A 20432-nucleotide genomic window follows, 5' to 3' on the forward strand; every position below is an offset into this window, starting at 1 on the left:
ACTGTAGCCTACCAGGCACCTCCGTCCATGGGATTTTCCAGACAGGAGTACTAGCTTGTGGACTGCATTTGTGAAGGAGAGGCGGATGGGATGGTGAGATGCTTACAGTAGAAGATACCATGCTCTCAAGCAGCATGTATCACCACATTCCCATCTCTCTCCTGTGTGTTTATGTGTGTATGTGTGTGTGTGTGTGTGTGTGTGTGTGTGTGTACACATTTAGTCTGGGAGACAGCACAGCTGAACAAAAATAATAACAGCCACCATTTACTTATTCAGCGTTTTCCTGAGCACTATCAAATATTCTCTCCATTAAAACATGTGGACATTGGTATCACAGAGAATTGAGTTCAAATCTCAGCTCTGCCATTTCCTAAATGTGGGAGCTTTCTGAGCCTGTCTCCTGGTATGTAAAATGGTAATTGAGAAAACAAGAAATTACCCTGCAGGAGCTGTTATAAAAAATAATTCAAATATATGTGAAATTTCCAGCACAGAGGAACTCAATATTACTTCAGTAAATGGTAGCTTTAATTATTAGCAGTATTTCCCAGAGCTTATGGATTTCCCTGTTGTAAAGTATGGACTTTTAGACACTATTACGATACCTTTCTATTTTACTGATCTTTTTGTAACCTGTGATATTTGAATAAGAGAAGCCATTAAGCCAAACAAACCTTGACATTCTTTTTAAGATCTCTTCATTAAATTTTTATGTGCTAAGGATAATTGGGCTCAGTGATAAGCTAGAGATTTATTAATAACCAAATTTCCTCTCAGTTTGAGAAAAGCATTCCATATAAAACATTTTCATGTTTGAAGTGTATTTTCTGGTAAATCACCAATGTACGTGTCACATTTCAACCTTATGCCAAGTTCTGGCCTTTGCAGAACTTTTAAAACATGTCTCTGAAAGAAGAGGCCAAAACACTGGCCTCTGAATGTAACAATCCCAAAGGCCACAGAACAGATTTCCTTAGGCCAAAAAGCAGTTTGAGGTAAACTAACTGATCCAACAGTTCGGCAAGACCAAAGGAAAAGGCTCAATCTCTTCTCACCGAAAGGTAAAGGACAGAAAGGTTTTTCTCCCCTTTTTTTCCTGTTTCTCCCCTTTATATCCTGTAAGTTCTCTTGTTTGCCTTTTAGCGGCTGGAATCCATTAAAGCCTCACAGTGTCAGGGTTAACTACACTCTCCTACTTTTCCAAAAGCTCCAGCGTGAAGGAGAGGAGCACTGACAGGCAAGAATACAAGGAGTGGGCTGCCATTCCCTTCTCCAGGGGATCTTCCTGACCCAGGAATCGAACCCAGGTCTCCCACACTGCAGATTCTTTATGGTCGGAGCCACCAGGGAAGCGCAGTATATACATTGCTGCTGCTAAGTCACGTCAGTCGTGTCCAACTCTGTGCGACCCCACAGACGGCAGCCCACCAGGCCCCGCCGTCCCTGGGATTCTCCAGGCAAGGACACTGGAGTGGGTTGCCATTTCCTTCTCCAATGCATGAAAGTGAAAAGGGAAAGTGAAGTAGCTCAGTCGTGTCTGACTCTTAGCGACCCCGTGGGCTGCAGCCTACCAGGCTCCTCTGTCCATGGGATTCTCCAGGTGAGAGTACTGGAGTGGGGTGCCATCGCCTTCTCCAGTATATACACTACCATGTGTAAAATAGCTAGCTTCTGGGAAGCTGCCTTACAGCGCATGGAGCTCATCAGTGGCTCTGGGAACACCTGGAGGGGTGGGATGGGGGTGAGGTGGGAGGGAGGCTCAAAAGGGAGGGTGCATATCTATACTTATGGCTGATTCACAGCAGAAACTAGCACAACATTGTAAAGCAATTATACTCCAATAATGCAATACAATAAAAGGCAAAAAAGTTATACCAAATATTGGTAAGATTTGTTATTAAGAAAACAAAATCCAAACCCTGATATTAGGAAAGAAGCAAAGTCATCCTAAAAATAGATATGAATAGTGTCAAATTTAAATGTCTAAATTGTATCAGGAATCTTTTAAAATTAACTTTCAATCAAAAGAATCTATGTCAGTTCCCACTAGTGTTACTGGACCGCTGAGAAGCTGAATAAGAAATGAAAGAGGCCATTCATCTCAGTAACTTGTTTGTTTGTGGTCTTGTATGGGAGATATCAGCCAATGAAATTAGACATGAGACAGACTCTGCCTTTAAGTAGGGCATATAAGCTATGGAAATAAAGAACTAGAAAAGAATGACAAAAATATTAAGTACCAGCATGGAATTTAATTAAAATATTAGAGAAACTTGAAAGAGACAAAGTATAAACTCTCTCTAAACAACAATACTTACAGTTCTAACTGCTGGAGGGACAATACTTAATAGGTATAACTACTGCTTAAGTAGGAAAAGTGATGAGTGCATTGTGGAGAAGGATCACTAGGGTTCTTCCAAAGACAAGCAAACAAGTACTTCTGTTGCTCTCATGTTTAAGGCTAATAATCACTTAAGAATTTAAGTAAATATTGTGCAAAGATCAGTCCAGGAAGGGTACACTCCCTTCCCATTCTCACCTAAAAAAAAACTAATATGACTTTTTAGAAAACTCAGATCCTAGAGACTTGTCCCAAATTATGTAATTATTGCCCTTCCATGAATCTGTCCTCTATTTCTTGATTTCATACCTACCACCTCTGCCTTCTAGAAGATGTATTAATTAATAATACTCACTTTCACATGCGCATTTCTTGCCTTGATTAGAAAGCAACAGAAGAGTAAGAAGCAGATGTGGGGAGATGACCTTCCTACCATCTGAGTGCCCTTCAATAATTGCCTTAGTAATAATGTGTGATACTCAGACCTCACACTCTATGCCAAGCCATTTCCAGGTATTACATCTTATTTAATCTTCACAAGAGTTCTATGAGACTGGCCTTATTGTCCTTTCAGTAGATTAGGAAACTGAGACTTAAAGAGGTTAAGAAACTTTCCCAAGGTTATACCTTGAAATGGTAAAGCCTAGGTAAGAACCCAGGTAGCTAGACCCCAATAGCATGAGCTATTACCAACCACCTACCAGACTCCTCCCCCATGCTAACCACCTGTCATCTTTCCTTTCCTCGTCTTTAAATCAGGACAGTGATACTTCTGGAGACAGATTCTTATGAGGGCTAAAATAGCATGCAGAGTACTTGGGTAATGCCTGACTCTATAACTGACAGTCAAGTATGGAGAGAATAGTCTGTGCACTGAGTTTATACACCCTCAAACCATGACGGCAGCTGACACTAAAAGTTACACACCAGGGATAACCGAGTGTTTTCTCATCTCTAACCAGGGAGCATTAATGAGTGTCTGACAGGACTGCTATGATGACTACAAACATAAATTTGAAGGTATTTCAAACTTATAAATTGTTATAAAAATTACATGCATAATCAGATGGAGAAGACACTTTAATCATCATACCCCTGGAATTAAATACATGGCAGTTTACAGAAACAAAATATACTATCTGAAAACAAGTCATGAGTCAATTCTGCGATTGGGAAATCTCTGCCCTACTGCACAGACCTTGTTAAAACCCTTCCCTTATCTGTAGGAACAGCACATCTTCCAAAGTCTGCTGTAAGGCTCTGACTTTGAGCATTCAGTGGGATATTAAGGTTATAGACCATCACAATATTTCAACAATTTCCTCTGAGAGATCAATGAAACAGCTGTACAAGAATTTAATTGATAATAGAATTTAGAGTGTAAATATGTCACAGCATTATCAGATTGTAAGATTTTAATTATTACCAACTGATTCAAGTCTTTTCTCCATATTCAAGTCTTATTCCCACATGCATTCAACTGTATCCATGTTTCTAACATGGCACTTTCTTTCTTTACATAGCAAAGCTGAGATTTCCATTTCTCCCTACAAGCCAAATATTTCCTCTTCCTAAACATGCTCTGAACTGTTCAAGAGAGAAATTCATGGGGAACAAATATTGGCATGTAGTAAACTATACTTTGTATTTTGTTACTGTAGTTGGTATTTAAACAGAAGGATGTCATGATAAATGCCTTGCCAGGAAAAAGCATAAGTCTTTTTAATCTCTGTTGATATAAATTCAATTTCTTTTACAATAATATTTATCACCCCCTTTATTACCTCTGGCAGTAAAAGTTTAAGTTCTATTCCCACATTCATATAAGCATGTAAGAGAGCAAAACTATCACCAAAAATTAAAAAGGGCTAAATAATGCTGCTAAGTCACTTCAGTCGTGTCTGACTCTGTGCGACCCCATAGACAGCAGCCCACCAGGCTCCCCTGTCCCTGGGATTCTCCAGGCAAGAACACTGGAGTGGGCTGCCATTTCCTTCTCCAATGCATGAAAGTAAAAAGTTAAAGTGAAGTCTCTCAGTCGTGTCTGACCCTCAGCAACTCAATGGACTGCAGCTTTCCAGGCTCCTCCGTCCATGGGATTTTCCAGGCAAGAGTACTGGAGTGGGGTGCCATTGCCTTCTCCGCTAAATAATGCAGTATTTATTGAATATAAGGGCTTCCCTGGTGGCTCAGAGGTTAAAGCATCTGCCTCCAATGAGGGAGACCCGGGTTCGATCCCTGGGTTGGGAAGATCCCCTGGAGAAGGAAATGGTAACCCACTCTAGTATTCTTGCCTGGAGAATCCCATGGATGCAGAAGCCTGGTAGGCTACAGTCCACGGGGTCGCAAAGAGTCGGACATGACTGAGCGACTTCACTATACTATACTATACTACTGAATATAAAAAACACTATATTACTTAATACTACATCCCCCAATTGAGTATGGATGAGTATTTACAAATAATTTCCAATCATATATAAGTATACTTATATATGGGAGTTTTTTCTAGATCCTTTGAGCTAATAAGATATTTCACTTCAGTTGAAGTTTGCTTTTTGGTAAAGGAAGTATTGCCCTTTTGTGTGAAAGAAGAACTGAAATTAAGAAAAAAAACCCACATTATATTCTAGGAGAATATATACATATTATATTTTCCTAGGTCTCTAGGAGACAAAGATGTATATAGTTCAGTGGTTTCTGATGATAGTACAGATTATTTTTTCTGCCTGGAAGTTTCTATTCACCAAGGCAGAATAAAAGTAAATTTGGTTTTTAAAATGCAAATGTTAGTTTATAATGAGTGAATGTAGGCTAAAGTCGTGGTTACTGTCTTTTTTTTAGCAAATCTAAAAAAAAAAAAAACCCATCATTCTAAAGTTGAAAAAGTTCTTCAGGTTAGATCAAGTGGAAATTATCTAACCTACTCTCCATCAAGTGGAAACTGAAAGATATTACTCAAAATTTTTCAGTTTTACATTTTAGTTATATGTAATTCTACTGTAACTACGTTAGGCCTCTGAATTAATGAAACAAACTAGAGCAATTAATTTACCTTTTCAGTGGGAACTGAGTTGCATTTGACTTTCCATGTAAACAGTGAAATTAAAACTACATTCTAAGTAGGAGAATTTAATCAACCACAGCAGTGATTCTCAAACTTTCTCAGACATCAGAATCATCTGGAAGACTATTATAACACATTGCGGGACCCCAGCCTCTAGAATTCTGATTCAGCAGGCCTGGTATGGGGCCCCTCAGTCTGCTTCATTAACAAGTTCCCAAGAGATGCTGAAGAGAAGGTACCACTGCTCCAAGTGACTCAGAAAATCAAGATGGAGGAAGTTAACTCACAATGTTCTGGACCTCATTCCCTCAAATCCTCTAAAATTATCATTCATCTGCTTAAAGAGTTCATTGTTAACATGAATGTCTTCAGGAAGGAATTCTCATCTCAATTTTATAAAGAAGAAAGTAGAACCACAGAATTGATGACTGAAACACAGGGCAGTAACAAAAAATTGTATATGTACAGCTGACCTGTGAACAACATGGGGTTTGATCTGGGCAGGTCCACATATTATGGGTTTTTCCCAGTAAATAACAACACTACATGATCCATGATGGGCTGAATCCACGGATGCAGAGCTTTGGCTAGAGAGGAACCATGGATGGGGAGAGCTGACTATAAAGTTTCATGCCTATTTTTGACTAATCATCATGTTGTGCAAGGGCCAACTATAAACAATTTTAATTTCAGAATCTGGTTCACAAAGATCTTACTATTTAGGATAAATCCACTATAAACTTATATCAGGCAGGCAAGCAAGCATTCATTCTGTCCATGCTGAGAATATGAAAACTCTGTGGAACAGTGAGGATAAAGGTCTAATCTAAAGCCACAGGGTTAGGTAACTGAAGCACCTCCAAGTCCCCTTCCTGCTGGTGTTCTCCTTATGCAACAATCTCCCTCTACTGGGCCAGGACAAACAGAGGGGAGCTACCTCTGTGACACAGAGACTAGACACTATCAACAGTCCAGTGGACAACAGCATATTCTGTAAAACTGACCATATAAGCCTTCTCACACCATGCGGGCAAACTTAAGGCTGAATGAAGTGAAAGTGGCTTGGTCATGTCCAACTCTTTGCAACCCCATGGACTGCAACCTGCCAGGCTCTTCCGTCCATGGGATTCTCCAGGCAAAAATACTCAAGTGGGTAGCCATTCTTTTCTCCTGGGGATCTTCCAGACCCAGGGTCTGAACCCAGGTCTCCCCCTTTGCAAGCAGATTCTTTACCATCTGAGCTACCAGGGAAGCCCAATTTAAGGCTAAAAGAATTCCATACAGACAACTTTAGGTTCCAGTTGATCCAATTTTACTGTCTCTCCTCTCAACCTCCCACTGCGGGCACCTGGATGGCTTACTGTTTTCTATGGACAACCAAGAACCAGAAATTACTTTCTCTAGTAGTAGTATTTTTCTGTGGATTTTAATTTCATTTTAGTTTATACTTTCAGGTGTAATTTTCTCCTTGACCCTCTAAGAACCTGAAACACCAAACGAGATCATCTTTGAGCAAACATCACCATAATGACGTTTGCTGAAACTGTATCACAATTTCATGTTCCACATACACACACATGTGCTTTCCTCTCTCTCTGCCCACTCCTAAAACCTCTTATCTTTGGTATTTTTCCTCTTAGTCTATAGGCTTTCCCCAGGAATATTTTATTCATTTTCATGGTTTAAAACACTATTCCAATGACGCTATGATGACTCCCAAATTTAAATCTCCAGCTATGAACAAATAAATGAATTTGAACAACAGATTAAAAATGATTGATCACCTATGACAAAGGGGGCAAGACTACACAATGGGGGAAAGACAGTCTCTTCAACAAATGGTGCTGGGAAAGCCAGACGGCTACCTATAAAAAAAGGAAATCAGATCATTCTTTAAACCATACACAAAAAATAAGCTTAAAATGGATTAAAGCCTTAAATGAGAGACTGGATACTATACAACTATAAAACATAGGCAGAACACTCTGTGACATAAGTCACAGCAAGATATTTTTGATCTGTCTCCTTATTCTAGGAAATAAAACCAAAAATAAATGGGACCAAATTAAACTCAAAAACTTTTGCACAGCAAAGGAAACCACAAACAAAATGAAAAGACAATCCACAGATTGGGAGAAAATATTTGCAAATGATGTGACTGACAAGGGATTAGTTTCCAAAATGTACAAACAGCACATGAAGCTTAATACCATAAAAACAAATAATCCAATCAGAAAATGGGCAGAAGACTTAAATAGACATTTCTCCAAAGAAGACATAAAGATAGCCAAGAGGCACATGAAAAGACATTCAACATCACTAATAATGAAATGCAAATGAGGTATCATCTCACACCTGTCAAAATGGACACATGCACCCTAATGTTCATTGCATTTCATTCATAACAGTTCATTGCACTGTTTCCAAGAGCAGCCTAAATGTCATCAACAGAGAAATGGATAAAGAAGATGTATATACATATATATATGCAATGGAATATTACTCAGCCATTAAAGAGAATGAAATAATGCTGTTTGCAATAACATGGATGGACCTAGAGATTCTCATACTGCGTGAAGTAAGTAAGGGAAAGAGAAATATATGATATCCATTATATGTGGAATCTAAAAAGAAATGATACAAATTAACTTATTTACAAAAATAGAAACAGACTTACAGACTTAAGAAATAGAACTTATGGTTACAGGGGGCGGGGGGATAGTTAGGGAGTCTGGGATTGGTATGTACACACTGCTATATTTAAAGTGGATAACCAGCAAGGCCCTACTGTATAGCACAGGGAACTCTCCTCAATGTTACCTGGCAGCCTAGAAGGGAGAGGAATTTGAGGAAGAATGGATACATGTATATGTATCACCGAGCCCCTTCACTGTTCACCTGAACTATCACAACACTGATAATCAACTATACTCCAATATAAAATAAAAAGTTTTAAAAAGGATACCACACACACAAAAAGTTGATCAAAAAGTCGAAAAGCCATAAGAGCATTAAAAAATAATACATATATATAATTACTGAATAAAAATGATTAGTGGTAGTGTTACTGTATCTCATTACAGACCCTCAAGGGATTAATTTTACATTATATGTGAAAATAGTTTCTAAAACACTACAACAGGGCAGATGTATATTTCCATTAACCAACAGTGAAGTCTCACAAAACGCCTCACAAGGTCTCTCAAACTAAAATTTAACTAAAGACATTTACAACCTGTACTGGGGTGGGGGTGGTGGAGGAAAGAGAAAACTACAAAAGTTGGGCTGGCTTTAATATTTCTCCAGTGGTAATCTTCCTTTAAAAAGAAAGCTAAGCCCATAAATTTATAACCAACTGGAACTGCTCATGGCCAAGCAAGTAAGGATCAAGGATCCTGGAGTCATATAACACTAGGAAATGATCAAAGAGAAAACCCATTAAAGCAGTAAATTTAAGAGAGACAAGAAAGAAGCAAAACATATTATAAAGACCATAATGAGTGCAGATTCTGATATGCATGTCACTGTGTTTTTAAAGAATACTTGCCAAAGCAAAGAAAAACACTCTAGATAAAAGTATCCTATATAAAATATCATAAAATAATTTTGTCATTTTACTTATTTATTCAAAGAATTTAAGGGTTTCCCTGGTAGCTTAGTCAGTCAAGAATCTGCCAGCAATGCAGGAGACTTGGGTTTGATCCTTGGGTTGAGAAGATGTCGGGGAGAAAGAAACAGCAGCCTGCTCCACTACTCTTGCCTGGAAAATCCCATGGACAGAGGAGCCTGGCAGCCTGCAGTCCGTAGGGTCACAAGACTTGAACATGACTTAGTGACTAAGCCACCACCGGTAGAATTCAATGCCTCTTTTGCTGTAAGTTAGACTATACGTGGAAAAGAGACATTAAATTCCTGACCCATATAGGTCATGTTATTAAATATAAGAGCCAGGACTTGAATGTACTACACCCTGACTCAATAAGAAAGTCCTACCATTCTTTTCATGTATCCATGTTTCCATCTGCATGGATCTGATTATACTGTCCATAAATTAAAATTTAAAAGAAGCTCTAAATTTTATGAGTTTATTTATGGAAGGTATCATGAATGTTAGAGTTTCGTGTTTTCAGGTTCTGGGAAAAAAACATATAAATGACCATCTGAATACAGTGGGTTAACAAAACACTATTGGATGATTTCAAATGTGTTGATCTTTTAGGACATTTCTAGAATTAAGAAATTACAGTTGCTATGTATGATACTGAAAGTTTTGTGAATTACTTGGCCTACAGTATTTTTTTTTAAAAAAGGAAATAAAGTTAGCGTACAAATTCAGTAAATGTAAAAAACACATATACAAACACCTTAAACTTTTATATCAACCCTTAAAAAGGCTCTATTACTTAGTTGGTTTTTACTGCTTGTTCAAGTTCATTCTTCAAATATATACTTCAAATATATATATATATATACTTTTCAAGATAATGTTCTGAAATTGAGAGAAATACACAAGCTAAAGATGAATAAACACAACAACTCTTTTTTGAAAACCTAATGAACTGGAAGCGAATTATTAAATATCTACAAAAGGAAGACCAAGAAAAAAGCACATGTAATTTCTAATTTAAAACAGTCTACCAAGATCCATGGTAAACACTGAGGCTGAATATATTTTAGATCACCATATATCAGAAGTTAATGCTTCTCATCCTCTCTTCTCACAGCATTTTTAGACTCTATGAATCTAAAATACTCCAATGTGTAAAATGTTTATGCTTTATAAGACAGTGATTATTTAAGCATACACAGTGATTCATGACTCACTGCCCCTATGTTATCCAGCTTTCTGTGTTGTGTGTACTAAGTTGCTTCGTTATGTCGCTTTAGCTTTGCGACCCTATGGACTGGAGCCCATCAGGCTCCTCTGTCCATGGGATTCTCCAGGCAAGAATATGGGAGTGGGTAACTAGTCCCTCCTCCAGGAATCTTCCCGACTCAGGGATTGAACCTATGTCTCTTGCATCTCCTGCACTGGTAGGTGGGTTCTTTACCACTAGCGCTACCTGGGAAGCCCCATCTAGTTTTACAAATAACCAGAAAACTGTCCCCCGTGACAGTTGCAAATGCAGAACTTTGAAATTACGAACTCAGATCCGCAAACTCACCTCTAGACACAATCACCTTTTCCTGTTTCTGAGTTTTCCTTTCCACAAATTAAATCTGTACATCTTCATTATAAAGATGTCATGAAGAATAACTCATGACTGAGGTATAATGAAGGATGTAAGATTTCACAGTTAAAGACTATATTTAAGGGGACAACAAGTACTATGGATATTTTACAGAATGATCAATTCTACATGCCCTGACACTTACTATTGTCTCAAAGAAAGAAAACTTGTCTTTTTTTTACTTCATTATAGATATTTGTGTTTCAACACAGAAGTGGATTAGTCATTCTCATTAATTTTGGGGAGGGCTGTCAAAAAGTAGAATAATGTAAATGATACATGATGATGAATATTTTTAAAAATGATAATGAAATCTTATTTAACATTGTTCACAAGTTGAAGTTACTCTTACTAAGAATAAAGCATTACCATACTGATTCAGACTGGCTAACAAGCACAATGTCCACTGTTTGATCCTGGCTTTAAGAGATACAATGAAGAAGGAAACAACCCTTTTCCTTCACATCAACCAATTTCAAAGACTAGGTTACATGCAACCCCCCCAAATCTAAGTCTCTCTTAATAACCTACTATTGATCACAGTCATTAAGTTATTTAAATTTTATTCTAAATATTTTCCATCTCAGAGGTAATATGATATGTGAGTTTAAAACTCATTTGTGACATAGGTCTTCCTTTTATTTTCTACTTAAAAAAAAATTAGAAAAGGACAGTTGTTTTAACATGATGTTAAAGATTTTAGGCTTTCACATTGACTTGCCAGGTCACAGGTCCACTTGGTCATTTTCTGTCCTGAGGCTTGCTTCTCTTGGATTTAATCTATCAAGCAGCAAAAACTGCACTTTCCTATGTTCCTATTTAATTACTAACATCAGAAAACAGTAATTTGGAATTTTTAAAATTTGTTTTCTAAAAATAGAGAAGACTCTACAGAAAAACTTCACAGATACATAATTTAGAAAAGGCTTTCAACCGTGAAGCTGGGAAGAAAGGAAGGTAACACAGAAGAGCAATGCTGCTGAGGAAACTGAACAGAACTTAAAACACTTACAATTCCAATTAATCTAGTATTAATATGTGGTTGTTCATCCTTAAGCATGTCTAAATGTGTCCGTGGTGCAGAAATTAAAATGTCACTATACTCTGGCATTTTTCATCTATTGAATGTACAAAGAGAGTGCTTTTTCCTTTTAAGTTCAGAGTCCTATTTGTACATCCCATCGGCGCTGACAAAACTTAAAAATACACTGGCAGACTACTGGGAAGTGCAGCAGGGACAGCCAAAAGGGAAGAAAAGGACCCTGGCCCAGGGGCAAGATAATAAACACAACATGAAGGCAGAGAAGCCACGAACGCAAAGGGCTGCAGGGAGAGCCGTGCGAAAGGGCGGTGAGAAGCCAGGTCAAAGCAGACTGGGTCCTTCGTACTTCCACATATCTCACTATATGATTCAGCCAACTGATGAAAGACCATGTCAAAACCTGTTACTGCTCTAGCTCCTTAAAACAAGCATCCCCTGCATCTGTAGATTCTGAAATAAGAAAATAAAATAATTGGTAGAACCAATCATGATCATTGTAAGTGGCTATTCACAGAGAGATTATCTGGAAATTGCACAATAGTAACATCATAAACCAAGCCCCAGAGACACATTTCATATAAAGTATATAATTCAGAATTTCAACATGAATTTTACATTGTTTTTCAGATGTGTTAAATAGGCTTTCTGAGTGCCCTCTCTGGGGCAGGCACTGTCCCCAGTGTTTCAGGTGTAACAATAGACACAATATTCTCCAGGAGCTTCTATTCTAGTGAAAAAAATAGGCAATATGCGGCATGTTTAAATGCACCCAAAAAACCATAAAGCATTGTATTGTGAAAATGAAAATGCTGTAATGATTACTTTATCTATAAAATAAGTAGAAATTACAAACTGAAAATTCCCTGGGCTTTACTATCTATAATACCTGTAGTTCAAGAGTTTTCAAGGATTAAACATACAAGGACTTCCTCCATTATTTCCTTAGTTGAAACCAAAACTAACAAGCTTCTAATCCTTTTCCCTCCCTGGAAAATACTCCCTAACTGTTGCATTAAAAACATTTCATATGCACATTTTTAAAGGATTTCACACGCACATTTTTAAAGGATTTCACATACTGTATTTGTCACAGTTTATAAGACACTTGATCTTGATCTATTAGAGGGCAGAAAAGCCTTTTCCCCCCTTTTTTTCTTCTTCATGAATTTAGCACAGTATTTAGAATAAATAAAGCACAATCTTGAATTACAAAATGTATTTAAAAACCATTTTAGTTTCATAATGGTACAGAAACACCTTCTAACTTTACCACAATGACTGAGTTTTGTTCAAGTACTCTAAAGTTATAGTTCAGAATGTTCTGATTAATTAAAAAATGGATCAAGATTAATGTTGTACTTGAAACTTAAGTGCTGCTTTTCAGACAGTCATAGCAATAGAGTCATGGCTTCACAGTTTAAGAAGATCCCATCCAAGTTGGATTATTTAAACTTGCAATAAATAGATGTATTTTCTTGGAAAAATATCTATTGTTACAGTAGAACTTGAGTTTCCTTTCTAACAAGATTGTATGATTACTCGTTTATATTGTTCTTTCCGCAGGAATTAGCACACCCCCTGTTTGCATCCTGTTATTCACTTAGAGCTTCCCTTCGCTCTACTCTTTCCCTAACAGTGGGAGAGTGGTTTTCAGCACACACAGAAATCCTAATCACTGTCCTCATGCTCCACGTTTCCCTGTTTGCACTTAGTATCTGTTTAGATCATAACGATCACCTGAAAATTGTATTCGCTGTGTGCTTTCAAAACTGCATTGCCTTCCTAGACCAGTGGTGGTCTGGGGCAGACTTTGGGCTTTTTCACTGATTATTTCGCTCACCTTCCACCTAACTCTGTTCCTGTACTGAACAACCCTACAATACCTGCTTAGAGTACACATTCCACTGAGCCTCAAGCAAACACACATAAGTCTTTCTAAAACTGTCTACATCTGGGTTTGTCTTTCTAAAGGCAAAAAAAAAAAAATTTAAGTAACACAGGGCGTAAAATCAGATTAAATCATTGTCCTAAACTTATCTAGATTGCTTATAAAAATACAGATTCCTGGGTTCTGAATAAGCCTACTCAGAATCAGCAAAAGAAAGGTCACATCCTAGAATGTGCATTTAACAAGCTTTCCAAGTTATGCTGAGGCACACTTAAGTATAAAAACCAGTAATTCAAAGGACCTCAAATGAAAGATACTTTGATTGATGAAGGAATGACGCTAAGAGGGTAATAAGAGCCTACTGTCAAACACACTCAGCCAGAATAAAACATAAACTCATTAGTGAAGAGCCCAGAAAACCCTTTTTGACAAGTAACAATTCCATAAGGAGCCTTGCTAAACTACGACATTCTTTATAAGGTAGATTTTGGAAATTCTTTTACTTGGGGGATTGAACAGGATACACATCCAATCATGAAAAAATATGTATATATAGTTTTAATTAAATATGCATATATTAATGTGTATATGTATATGTGTAAGCATAAACACATACACATACAGAGACAGAAAGACAGCCTCACACAGTATGTATTAGTATATTAGTACTTAAATGGCACACTGGCTATTCCTCTAAGCAGCTTCATTTCTGCCCCACTGCTTCTAAACAGGAAAATCCTACATATTTTTTTCCCCCTCTTTTTAACATATAAGCTGATTTCCCATGAGAGAGGAGCAGGAAACAAAAAGGCAAAATGATCATGTTAGTACATCTTTATCAGAGTGAAGGAATGCCTCCTTGTTTCTAGACTATAAACTCTCTAAGGGCAGAGACCACACTGTACGTGTCACAGAAGCCCCATCACAGGTCTGACAGCACCGTGTGTGAAGAGATGCTGAAGGTCAGGACTGCATCCCAAGAAGCTGGGAGTGCCCTTGAGGTTACAGTCGACAACAAGGGCTCCCAAACTTGCCACCACACTAGAGTATTTGATTCCAATGTGCTCAGTAAGGCTCAAGATCTGTTAGAAATGCCCAGCGGACAACTAATGCTGACCATCTGGGGACTAATAGTTTGAGAATCACAGACCGAGGGAAAAGTCCTCAGGATTTTGCTATATATATGGTTCCCAGAAGACAGAAGTAACTGAGATGTGGTCTGCAAAAACAACAGAGGGAATCTGGAAAGTTAGTTTCTAGCTCCTGTCACAAAATGACTGTACAGCTGATACACACACACCACTCAATATTTCATAACTCACCCCAAAGATGAAGGGTCTGGAAAATTCAAAGACCTTTTTATACAGAACAGAGAAAATGTTAAGTATCTACTATGAACCTTTAAATATACAACCCTCCCTGAAGTTATCATCCTGAAATCAGTGTATACTGCTCAGATTCGCAATTACTGAACTATATAGTTTTTTAACCCAAAATAAACAACATATGGCAGGCAAACAAACCTATAAATAAAACAGATGCTCAGACTAAACACAGCAAACCATCTAAACACAAACCTACAGGGAAATAACTGTCCTGTGATATTCTGCACACAAACTGCAAATTCAAGCATCTGTAACTGTGTCAAGGGCGTTAGCATCATCTGACCGTCTGTAAGAAGTGCAAAATCTCTGACGACAGCGAAACCTACGGAATAGGCATCTTCATCTTATCAAGGTCCCTATGTGATTGTGAGCACGTTAAAGGTTAAGAAGCACTGACATAAGTCGTTGAGATTTTATCATTAATTCTCTACTGCTGTTGGTCAAATGGCAAGATACATTTAAAAGACTGAACAGTTTCTAAAAACTCTGACATATAAACAGAAAAAGAGAAGACAGACAAAAGAGAAATCGAGGAATTGTTTTGCATGAAGAGACATACTGAAACATTATTTTCAAACCAAAACTTCCATTTAGAATACTTTATGACTACGATAGACTGTGCGATTAACAAAGATTACCTAGTTCAAATCCCTTGCTTTCAGCTGAGTCAAGCGATGCTAAAAGATTAAAGTAAAATAGTTGTCAGTGGCACACTGGGGACTGAAAGCCAAGCCCACTGCCTCCAATAACGAAATGCTCTTCCCGGTGGAAGAAGATATTTTAATTACATTTTCCTGGAGTAAACATATAGTTAATTATAAAGCAGCAGAACTATACATAACTTTCCAAGGACAAACGAAATGATATATCTGTGAAACACAGTGAAGGAAACCCAGCAAAAATATATCATCGTAGTTAATATGTCTCATTCTTTCCATTAAAAAAAAGACTTTAAAATTTTGAGTTGGAAGGAGAAGAACTGGAAAGTGTCATACTTCACATGTGTTATAATTTTCAAAGAATGACATATGTATCCTTTAAGTGGCAGCATCTGTTTGATGAAGAAATCGGGAAAACTGATTTTTAGAAATATTAAAAATTAGGCTTTGCTACCTAAGTTTTATTCAACAGCAATAAACAAAACTTTTTCACATAAGGCTAATTTTTTCAGTTTTCAACACAGAAGTGGTAACAGCCATAAGCAAGATAAATACTTGGTAAGCGATTATAGAAAAATTAAACCCTTCTGTCTTACCATCAAAGAAGCTCTTGGCTCTGAGATAACTGACACTGAGCCTAAGAACAGAAAGTTTGTCCAGCTTGTTAATAACATCTGGTGGGAAAGGCAGCAGGCTGGCCAGACGGTCCAGTTCTGTATTAAGTCGGTCTCTATGCCTCTTTGAAGGATTCGATTTGATTCCTTCAGCTGGGACTGGCTTGACACTGAAAAACAAACAGAATTCCGTAAAATACACGACGATCTAGAGAGCAAACATTTTTATCGCATTATAACATCTCAACTATTTTTCTAACAAAACATCTAAAACCTACTGCAAGTTTATATAAATTTTTTTCCAAAATGCTTCTTTCACATCTTAATTAAGAAAAACAAGATAATAGGTAAACTCTTTTGTAATGTTTTATTAAAAACTATGAACCCATCACAGGAAAACGCAAGTACCTCTTCCACACCTCATACATCTGTGGAATATGGTTCCCAATCGAAAAATCTACTAGGTTTCTTTCTGCCTCAAACACAGCCGTTGCTAGGGGGAAGAAAGAAATCTCCATAAGTTAGGTAAAATTATGCCTCCTTTGCTATCTTTCACAAGAATCATCTTGGCATCATTTAGGTTGTAGATAAACAGAAATGACCTTAAATACAAAGCTGTTTCTTCATCACCCTCAGCTTCCTGTATTAAACACTTTTCATCCTGACCGTGAGAACCTCTCAAAGCCCATTCCTGCATCTCCACAGAGTTCTCCAGCCATCTAATGGAGTCCTCCAATATTAAGGCAAGAAAAATTTGACCTCACTTATTAGTATTTGTTGACCGACAAATATTAGAGGTTAATTTCTTACCTGCAATTACTGGCAAATTTTATATCTTTATGACATAATTTGTGTCTCAATTAGAAAATCTTTTCATCTGAGAGAAAAGATACTGATGGGTAGGAGTAGAACTTGAGTTCAGAAATGAGAAACTGAACTTCACACAAAGGCCTTACCCAGGATTTCATAATAGAAATCCATAAAAGTGAATTTACAGATCATCAGATACCCAATATTAAAATATAGAGAAGATATTTAAAAAACAAAGTCATTTTTAGATCATGTCTCTGCATCCTTCCATTTACCAGAAAATATAAAGAATATTAAGAGCATTCTTAAGATGAAGACTTCTTCCTCCAGTTTTACTGGAGAAGACAAAGTATTTTTGATGATTCAAATTATAGTATTTTAAAAAGTATAAATTTGCTTGAGTATAATGCTATTAATTTGATTCAATCAAAACATTTATAGATAGCATGGTTTCAATGTTACATGAAGTAACATGAAGAAGTAATACTTTTTTTAAAGAAGTAATACTTCATGCAAGAATATGATAGAAAGCAATACGAAAATTCAGCATATTTTTTACACTGTCCCTAATGGGTAATTTCTTCAGAACTTGTCTATTTCTTTTTGTTTCTGTTATAGTTCATGTCATTCCTACAAAAAATAAGAGTATGAAATTGGTAAAGTACATGGATACAAAATAAGTCCTAAATACTTTCCTCCAGACTCTGTGCATTACTCCATACCTAGTCGAAACTGGAGACTCTCTCTCTAGCTATTTTCCCTAATCACATGTAAAATGAAACTCAAGTCACATCTAGTTATTGCATTTCTCCAATTAATCAACTAAATTTCAACTTTTACTTATAATGCGTGTCCACCCCATTGAATAATTCTCTACCAACCAATCACCTGTTAAATATTTGTTTGCACCTATTATGTCCTGGGCAGTCCCAGAAAACATTCTTCTCCTCTATACTCAAAGAGTGTTACAGGAGCTGAGGACAGTGAGCAATTGCTTGAAAAAGCATTTTTATACAAAAGGTGGTATATGAGCTGAACCTTGAAAGGTGAACAGGATTTCAGGAGGCGGCACAAGTGAGAAAAGGTGAACAGTGAGAGGAACTATCCGAGAAGCTCAGAGTGCAAGAGAGAGACGGGGAAGCGGGTTAGGGCCAACTCCCTTCAACAATATTGACTACCCACCACATGCCACACCCAGAACACTAAGCAGTGAACAAAACATACTAAAGCCCCTGTTCTCTGGAAGCTTACATTCCGATGGGAGGATCCAGAAATACACAAATGAAGAAAGAAACAAATAAGCATATAACTTCCCAGGCTGGTGAGTGTTGAGAAGAAAAATAAAGCAAGATAAGGAAGTAAGGAGTGATGTGGTGCTGGTTTTGATCAGCAAGGAAGGTCTCTTGATGCGATGGTTTAGCACAGACAAGGATATAGTGAAGGAGTGAGCCATGTGGGCATCTGATGAAAAAAAAGTTCTTGAAGAGGAAACAGCAGGTTTCCCCACAGAAATGGTATGAAGTTGGCCCTTGGTATCGGGAAGTCAGCTTCAGCTCTCAGCTGGGGTTTGCATGACCAGTCTTGGGCTGCCCTGACTCTGGTGATGGAGGGGATGGGATGCAGGGCAGATCACAGCACAGCCAGTCCTCCTTTCTCAAACATAAATCTGTCACTCCTCTGATCCAAACCACTCAGCAGCTCTGCACAGTCCACATTCCTTAACCTAACAAACGAAACCCCCTCTTGATCTTTCTATGGCCCCGAACTCTTCCTCCGGTCTCTGATCCCCCAGGCAAAACCTTCCTTGCCTGTTATTCTCCAGAGCAAAGACAGGACTTAAGTCACCAATACGCACTCAGTTGTTCTCATACATGTTACTCCCCAGCATCCCTGTGTTCTGTCACAGCAGCTTCACAGTGTTGCTCAATTAGATCGTGTTTGTTGTCTTCCCTGACCCACTCCTACTGGATTCCTCCCATCCGACTAGGTACCATGTGCATCTTATGCAAATGCCTTCAATAGCCATTCCACGAGGGAGGATTCTGGGATGATGGCATTTCCCACAACTGAAAATAAAATCCAGTTGTGTGCTCTTGGGAGCTTTCCAGTAATGATTATAAAACACTGAGGAAAAGACAGTAACACAAACACTGAAGCAAGACAAGCTGCTAAGACACAGAAAGAAATAACAGAACAGTCGGCGAAAGAGGTTCAGCGGTGCTTCTATATGTGATATTGCTGCCTAGAGTCTAGTACTGGCTCTTTGCAGAAGTCAGGTCTGCACTAGCAGAGACTATTTCTTTATGCACTGCAAACTGTCCAAGTACTAATGTATTATTATGCACGTACTGGGATATTTAGCAGAAGATCAAATTGCCTAAGTGTTATGCAACCTATATTGCATATACTTATGTGTTACTCTTATTACGATGTAAACTTCATCGTTTTATATCTCCAATGCCCAGCATAGTACTTGACACAAAGAGGACTCTCAACTGATGGCTGCTGATCAGAAGAGTCCAGAAAGGAAATGACTGGAGCCTGACCAAAAGGAGTGACTGTGGGGTAGTAAGGATGGCCTGGCTTGCGATTTTTTTAACAGCACTTTGAATCCACCACAAAGCTCATACGAAGCCAGACTCAAATGATCACTCAACCAAACTGACTTGCTGACTTCCTAGGTATAGGGAGTAACGGGGAAAAAAAAAAATTTGGTGAGGAGAGGTCACAAATGACTGGGATTTGGAGCTCAGGATAACAACTATATTTTCTAATGGAAGGTACGCCAAACAGAGAGAAGATACTCAAGGATAGACCTCAGTGATGTCAACATTTAGGTATAAAGATGAGGAAGGGCAATGGGCAAAATGAGGACAGAGAAGAATCAATAAGGCAGACAGGAAAAGAACCAGGGGAGAATATTTTGCAGGTCACAGAACAAAGTCAAATGCACAAAGTTACTAAGGAAAGCCAGGGCGGAGAAGTACCTACTGGACTTGGCATTTGAGACCCACTGTTGTTAAAGCTGAAGGAATAGATCTGACGTACCTTTTTACTGATTTTGTGAGAAATATTCACAACTATTTTGTGAAAATACTTCACCCTTATCCAGATCTATTTAAGATGCACCAAACAGTAAAAAGAGAGAGTAATTCTACATCAATCACACTTGACTTGAGTTATGCAAGTATTACTTCTGTATTCTCTTCAAACCTATGCCAAAACATACTGCCAACCATCTATTTAAACAAAAGGCTAACATTTGAAATATAAATAAATGTCTCCAAAAGATTGGATTTGAGATATTTTTAATTCAGGCATCTTCTGAGAGACGGTAGATGGTGATCATGTAAAGGAGTCAATTTATTATTTTTTTAAGCCTTAACCACAAA

At 37.8% G+C, this 20432-nt stretch overlaps 1 protein-coding gene across 16 annotated transcripts in view; it reads right to left on the reverse strand.

The window, feature by feature from the left end:
- Nucleotides 1-20432, reverse strand: part of AHR (aryl hydrocarbon receptor) — a 503901-nt gene that overhangs the window by 23971 nt on the left and 459498 nt on the right. For 9 of the 16 annotated variants that reach the window (XM_086397512.1, XM_086397511.1, XM_086397509.1 and 6 more), the window contains one exon: nt 16213-16400. Coding sequence is in view for 8 of the 16 variants with exons in the window: in XM_086397501.1 (XP_086253627.1) it covers nt 16213-16400 (188 nt within the window). In the remaining 8 variants the exon portion in view is untranslated. Of the gene's footprint in view, nt 1-16212; nt 16401-16638; nt 18915-20432 lie in introns of those variants that run through there. The other 7 variants (XM_086397502.1, XM_086397505.1, XM_086397506.1 and 4 more) reach the window with 2 other exon arrangements.

The sequence above is a fragment of the Bos grunniens genome, chromosome 4 (genome assembly GCF_055505025.1).
Source record: "Bos grunniens cultivar Pamir isolate PY7600 chromosome 4, Bosgru_T2T1.0, whole genome shotgun sequence".
Classification (NCBI taxonomy): Eukaryota; Metazoa; Chordata; class Mammalia; order Artiodactyla; family Bovidae; genus Bos; species Bos grunniens.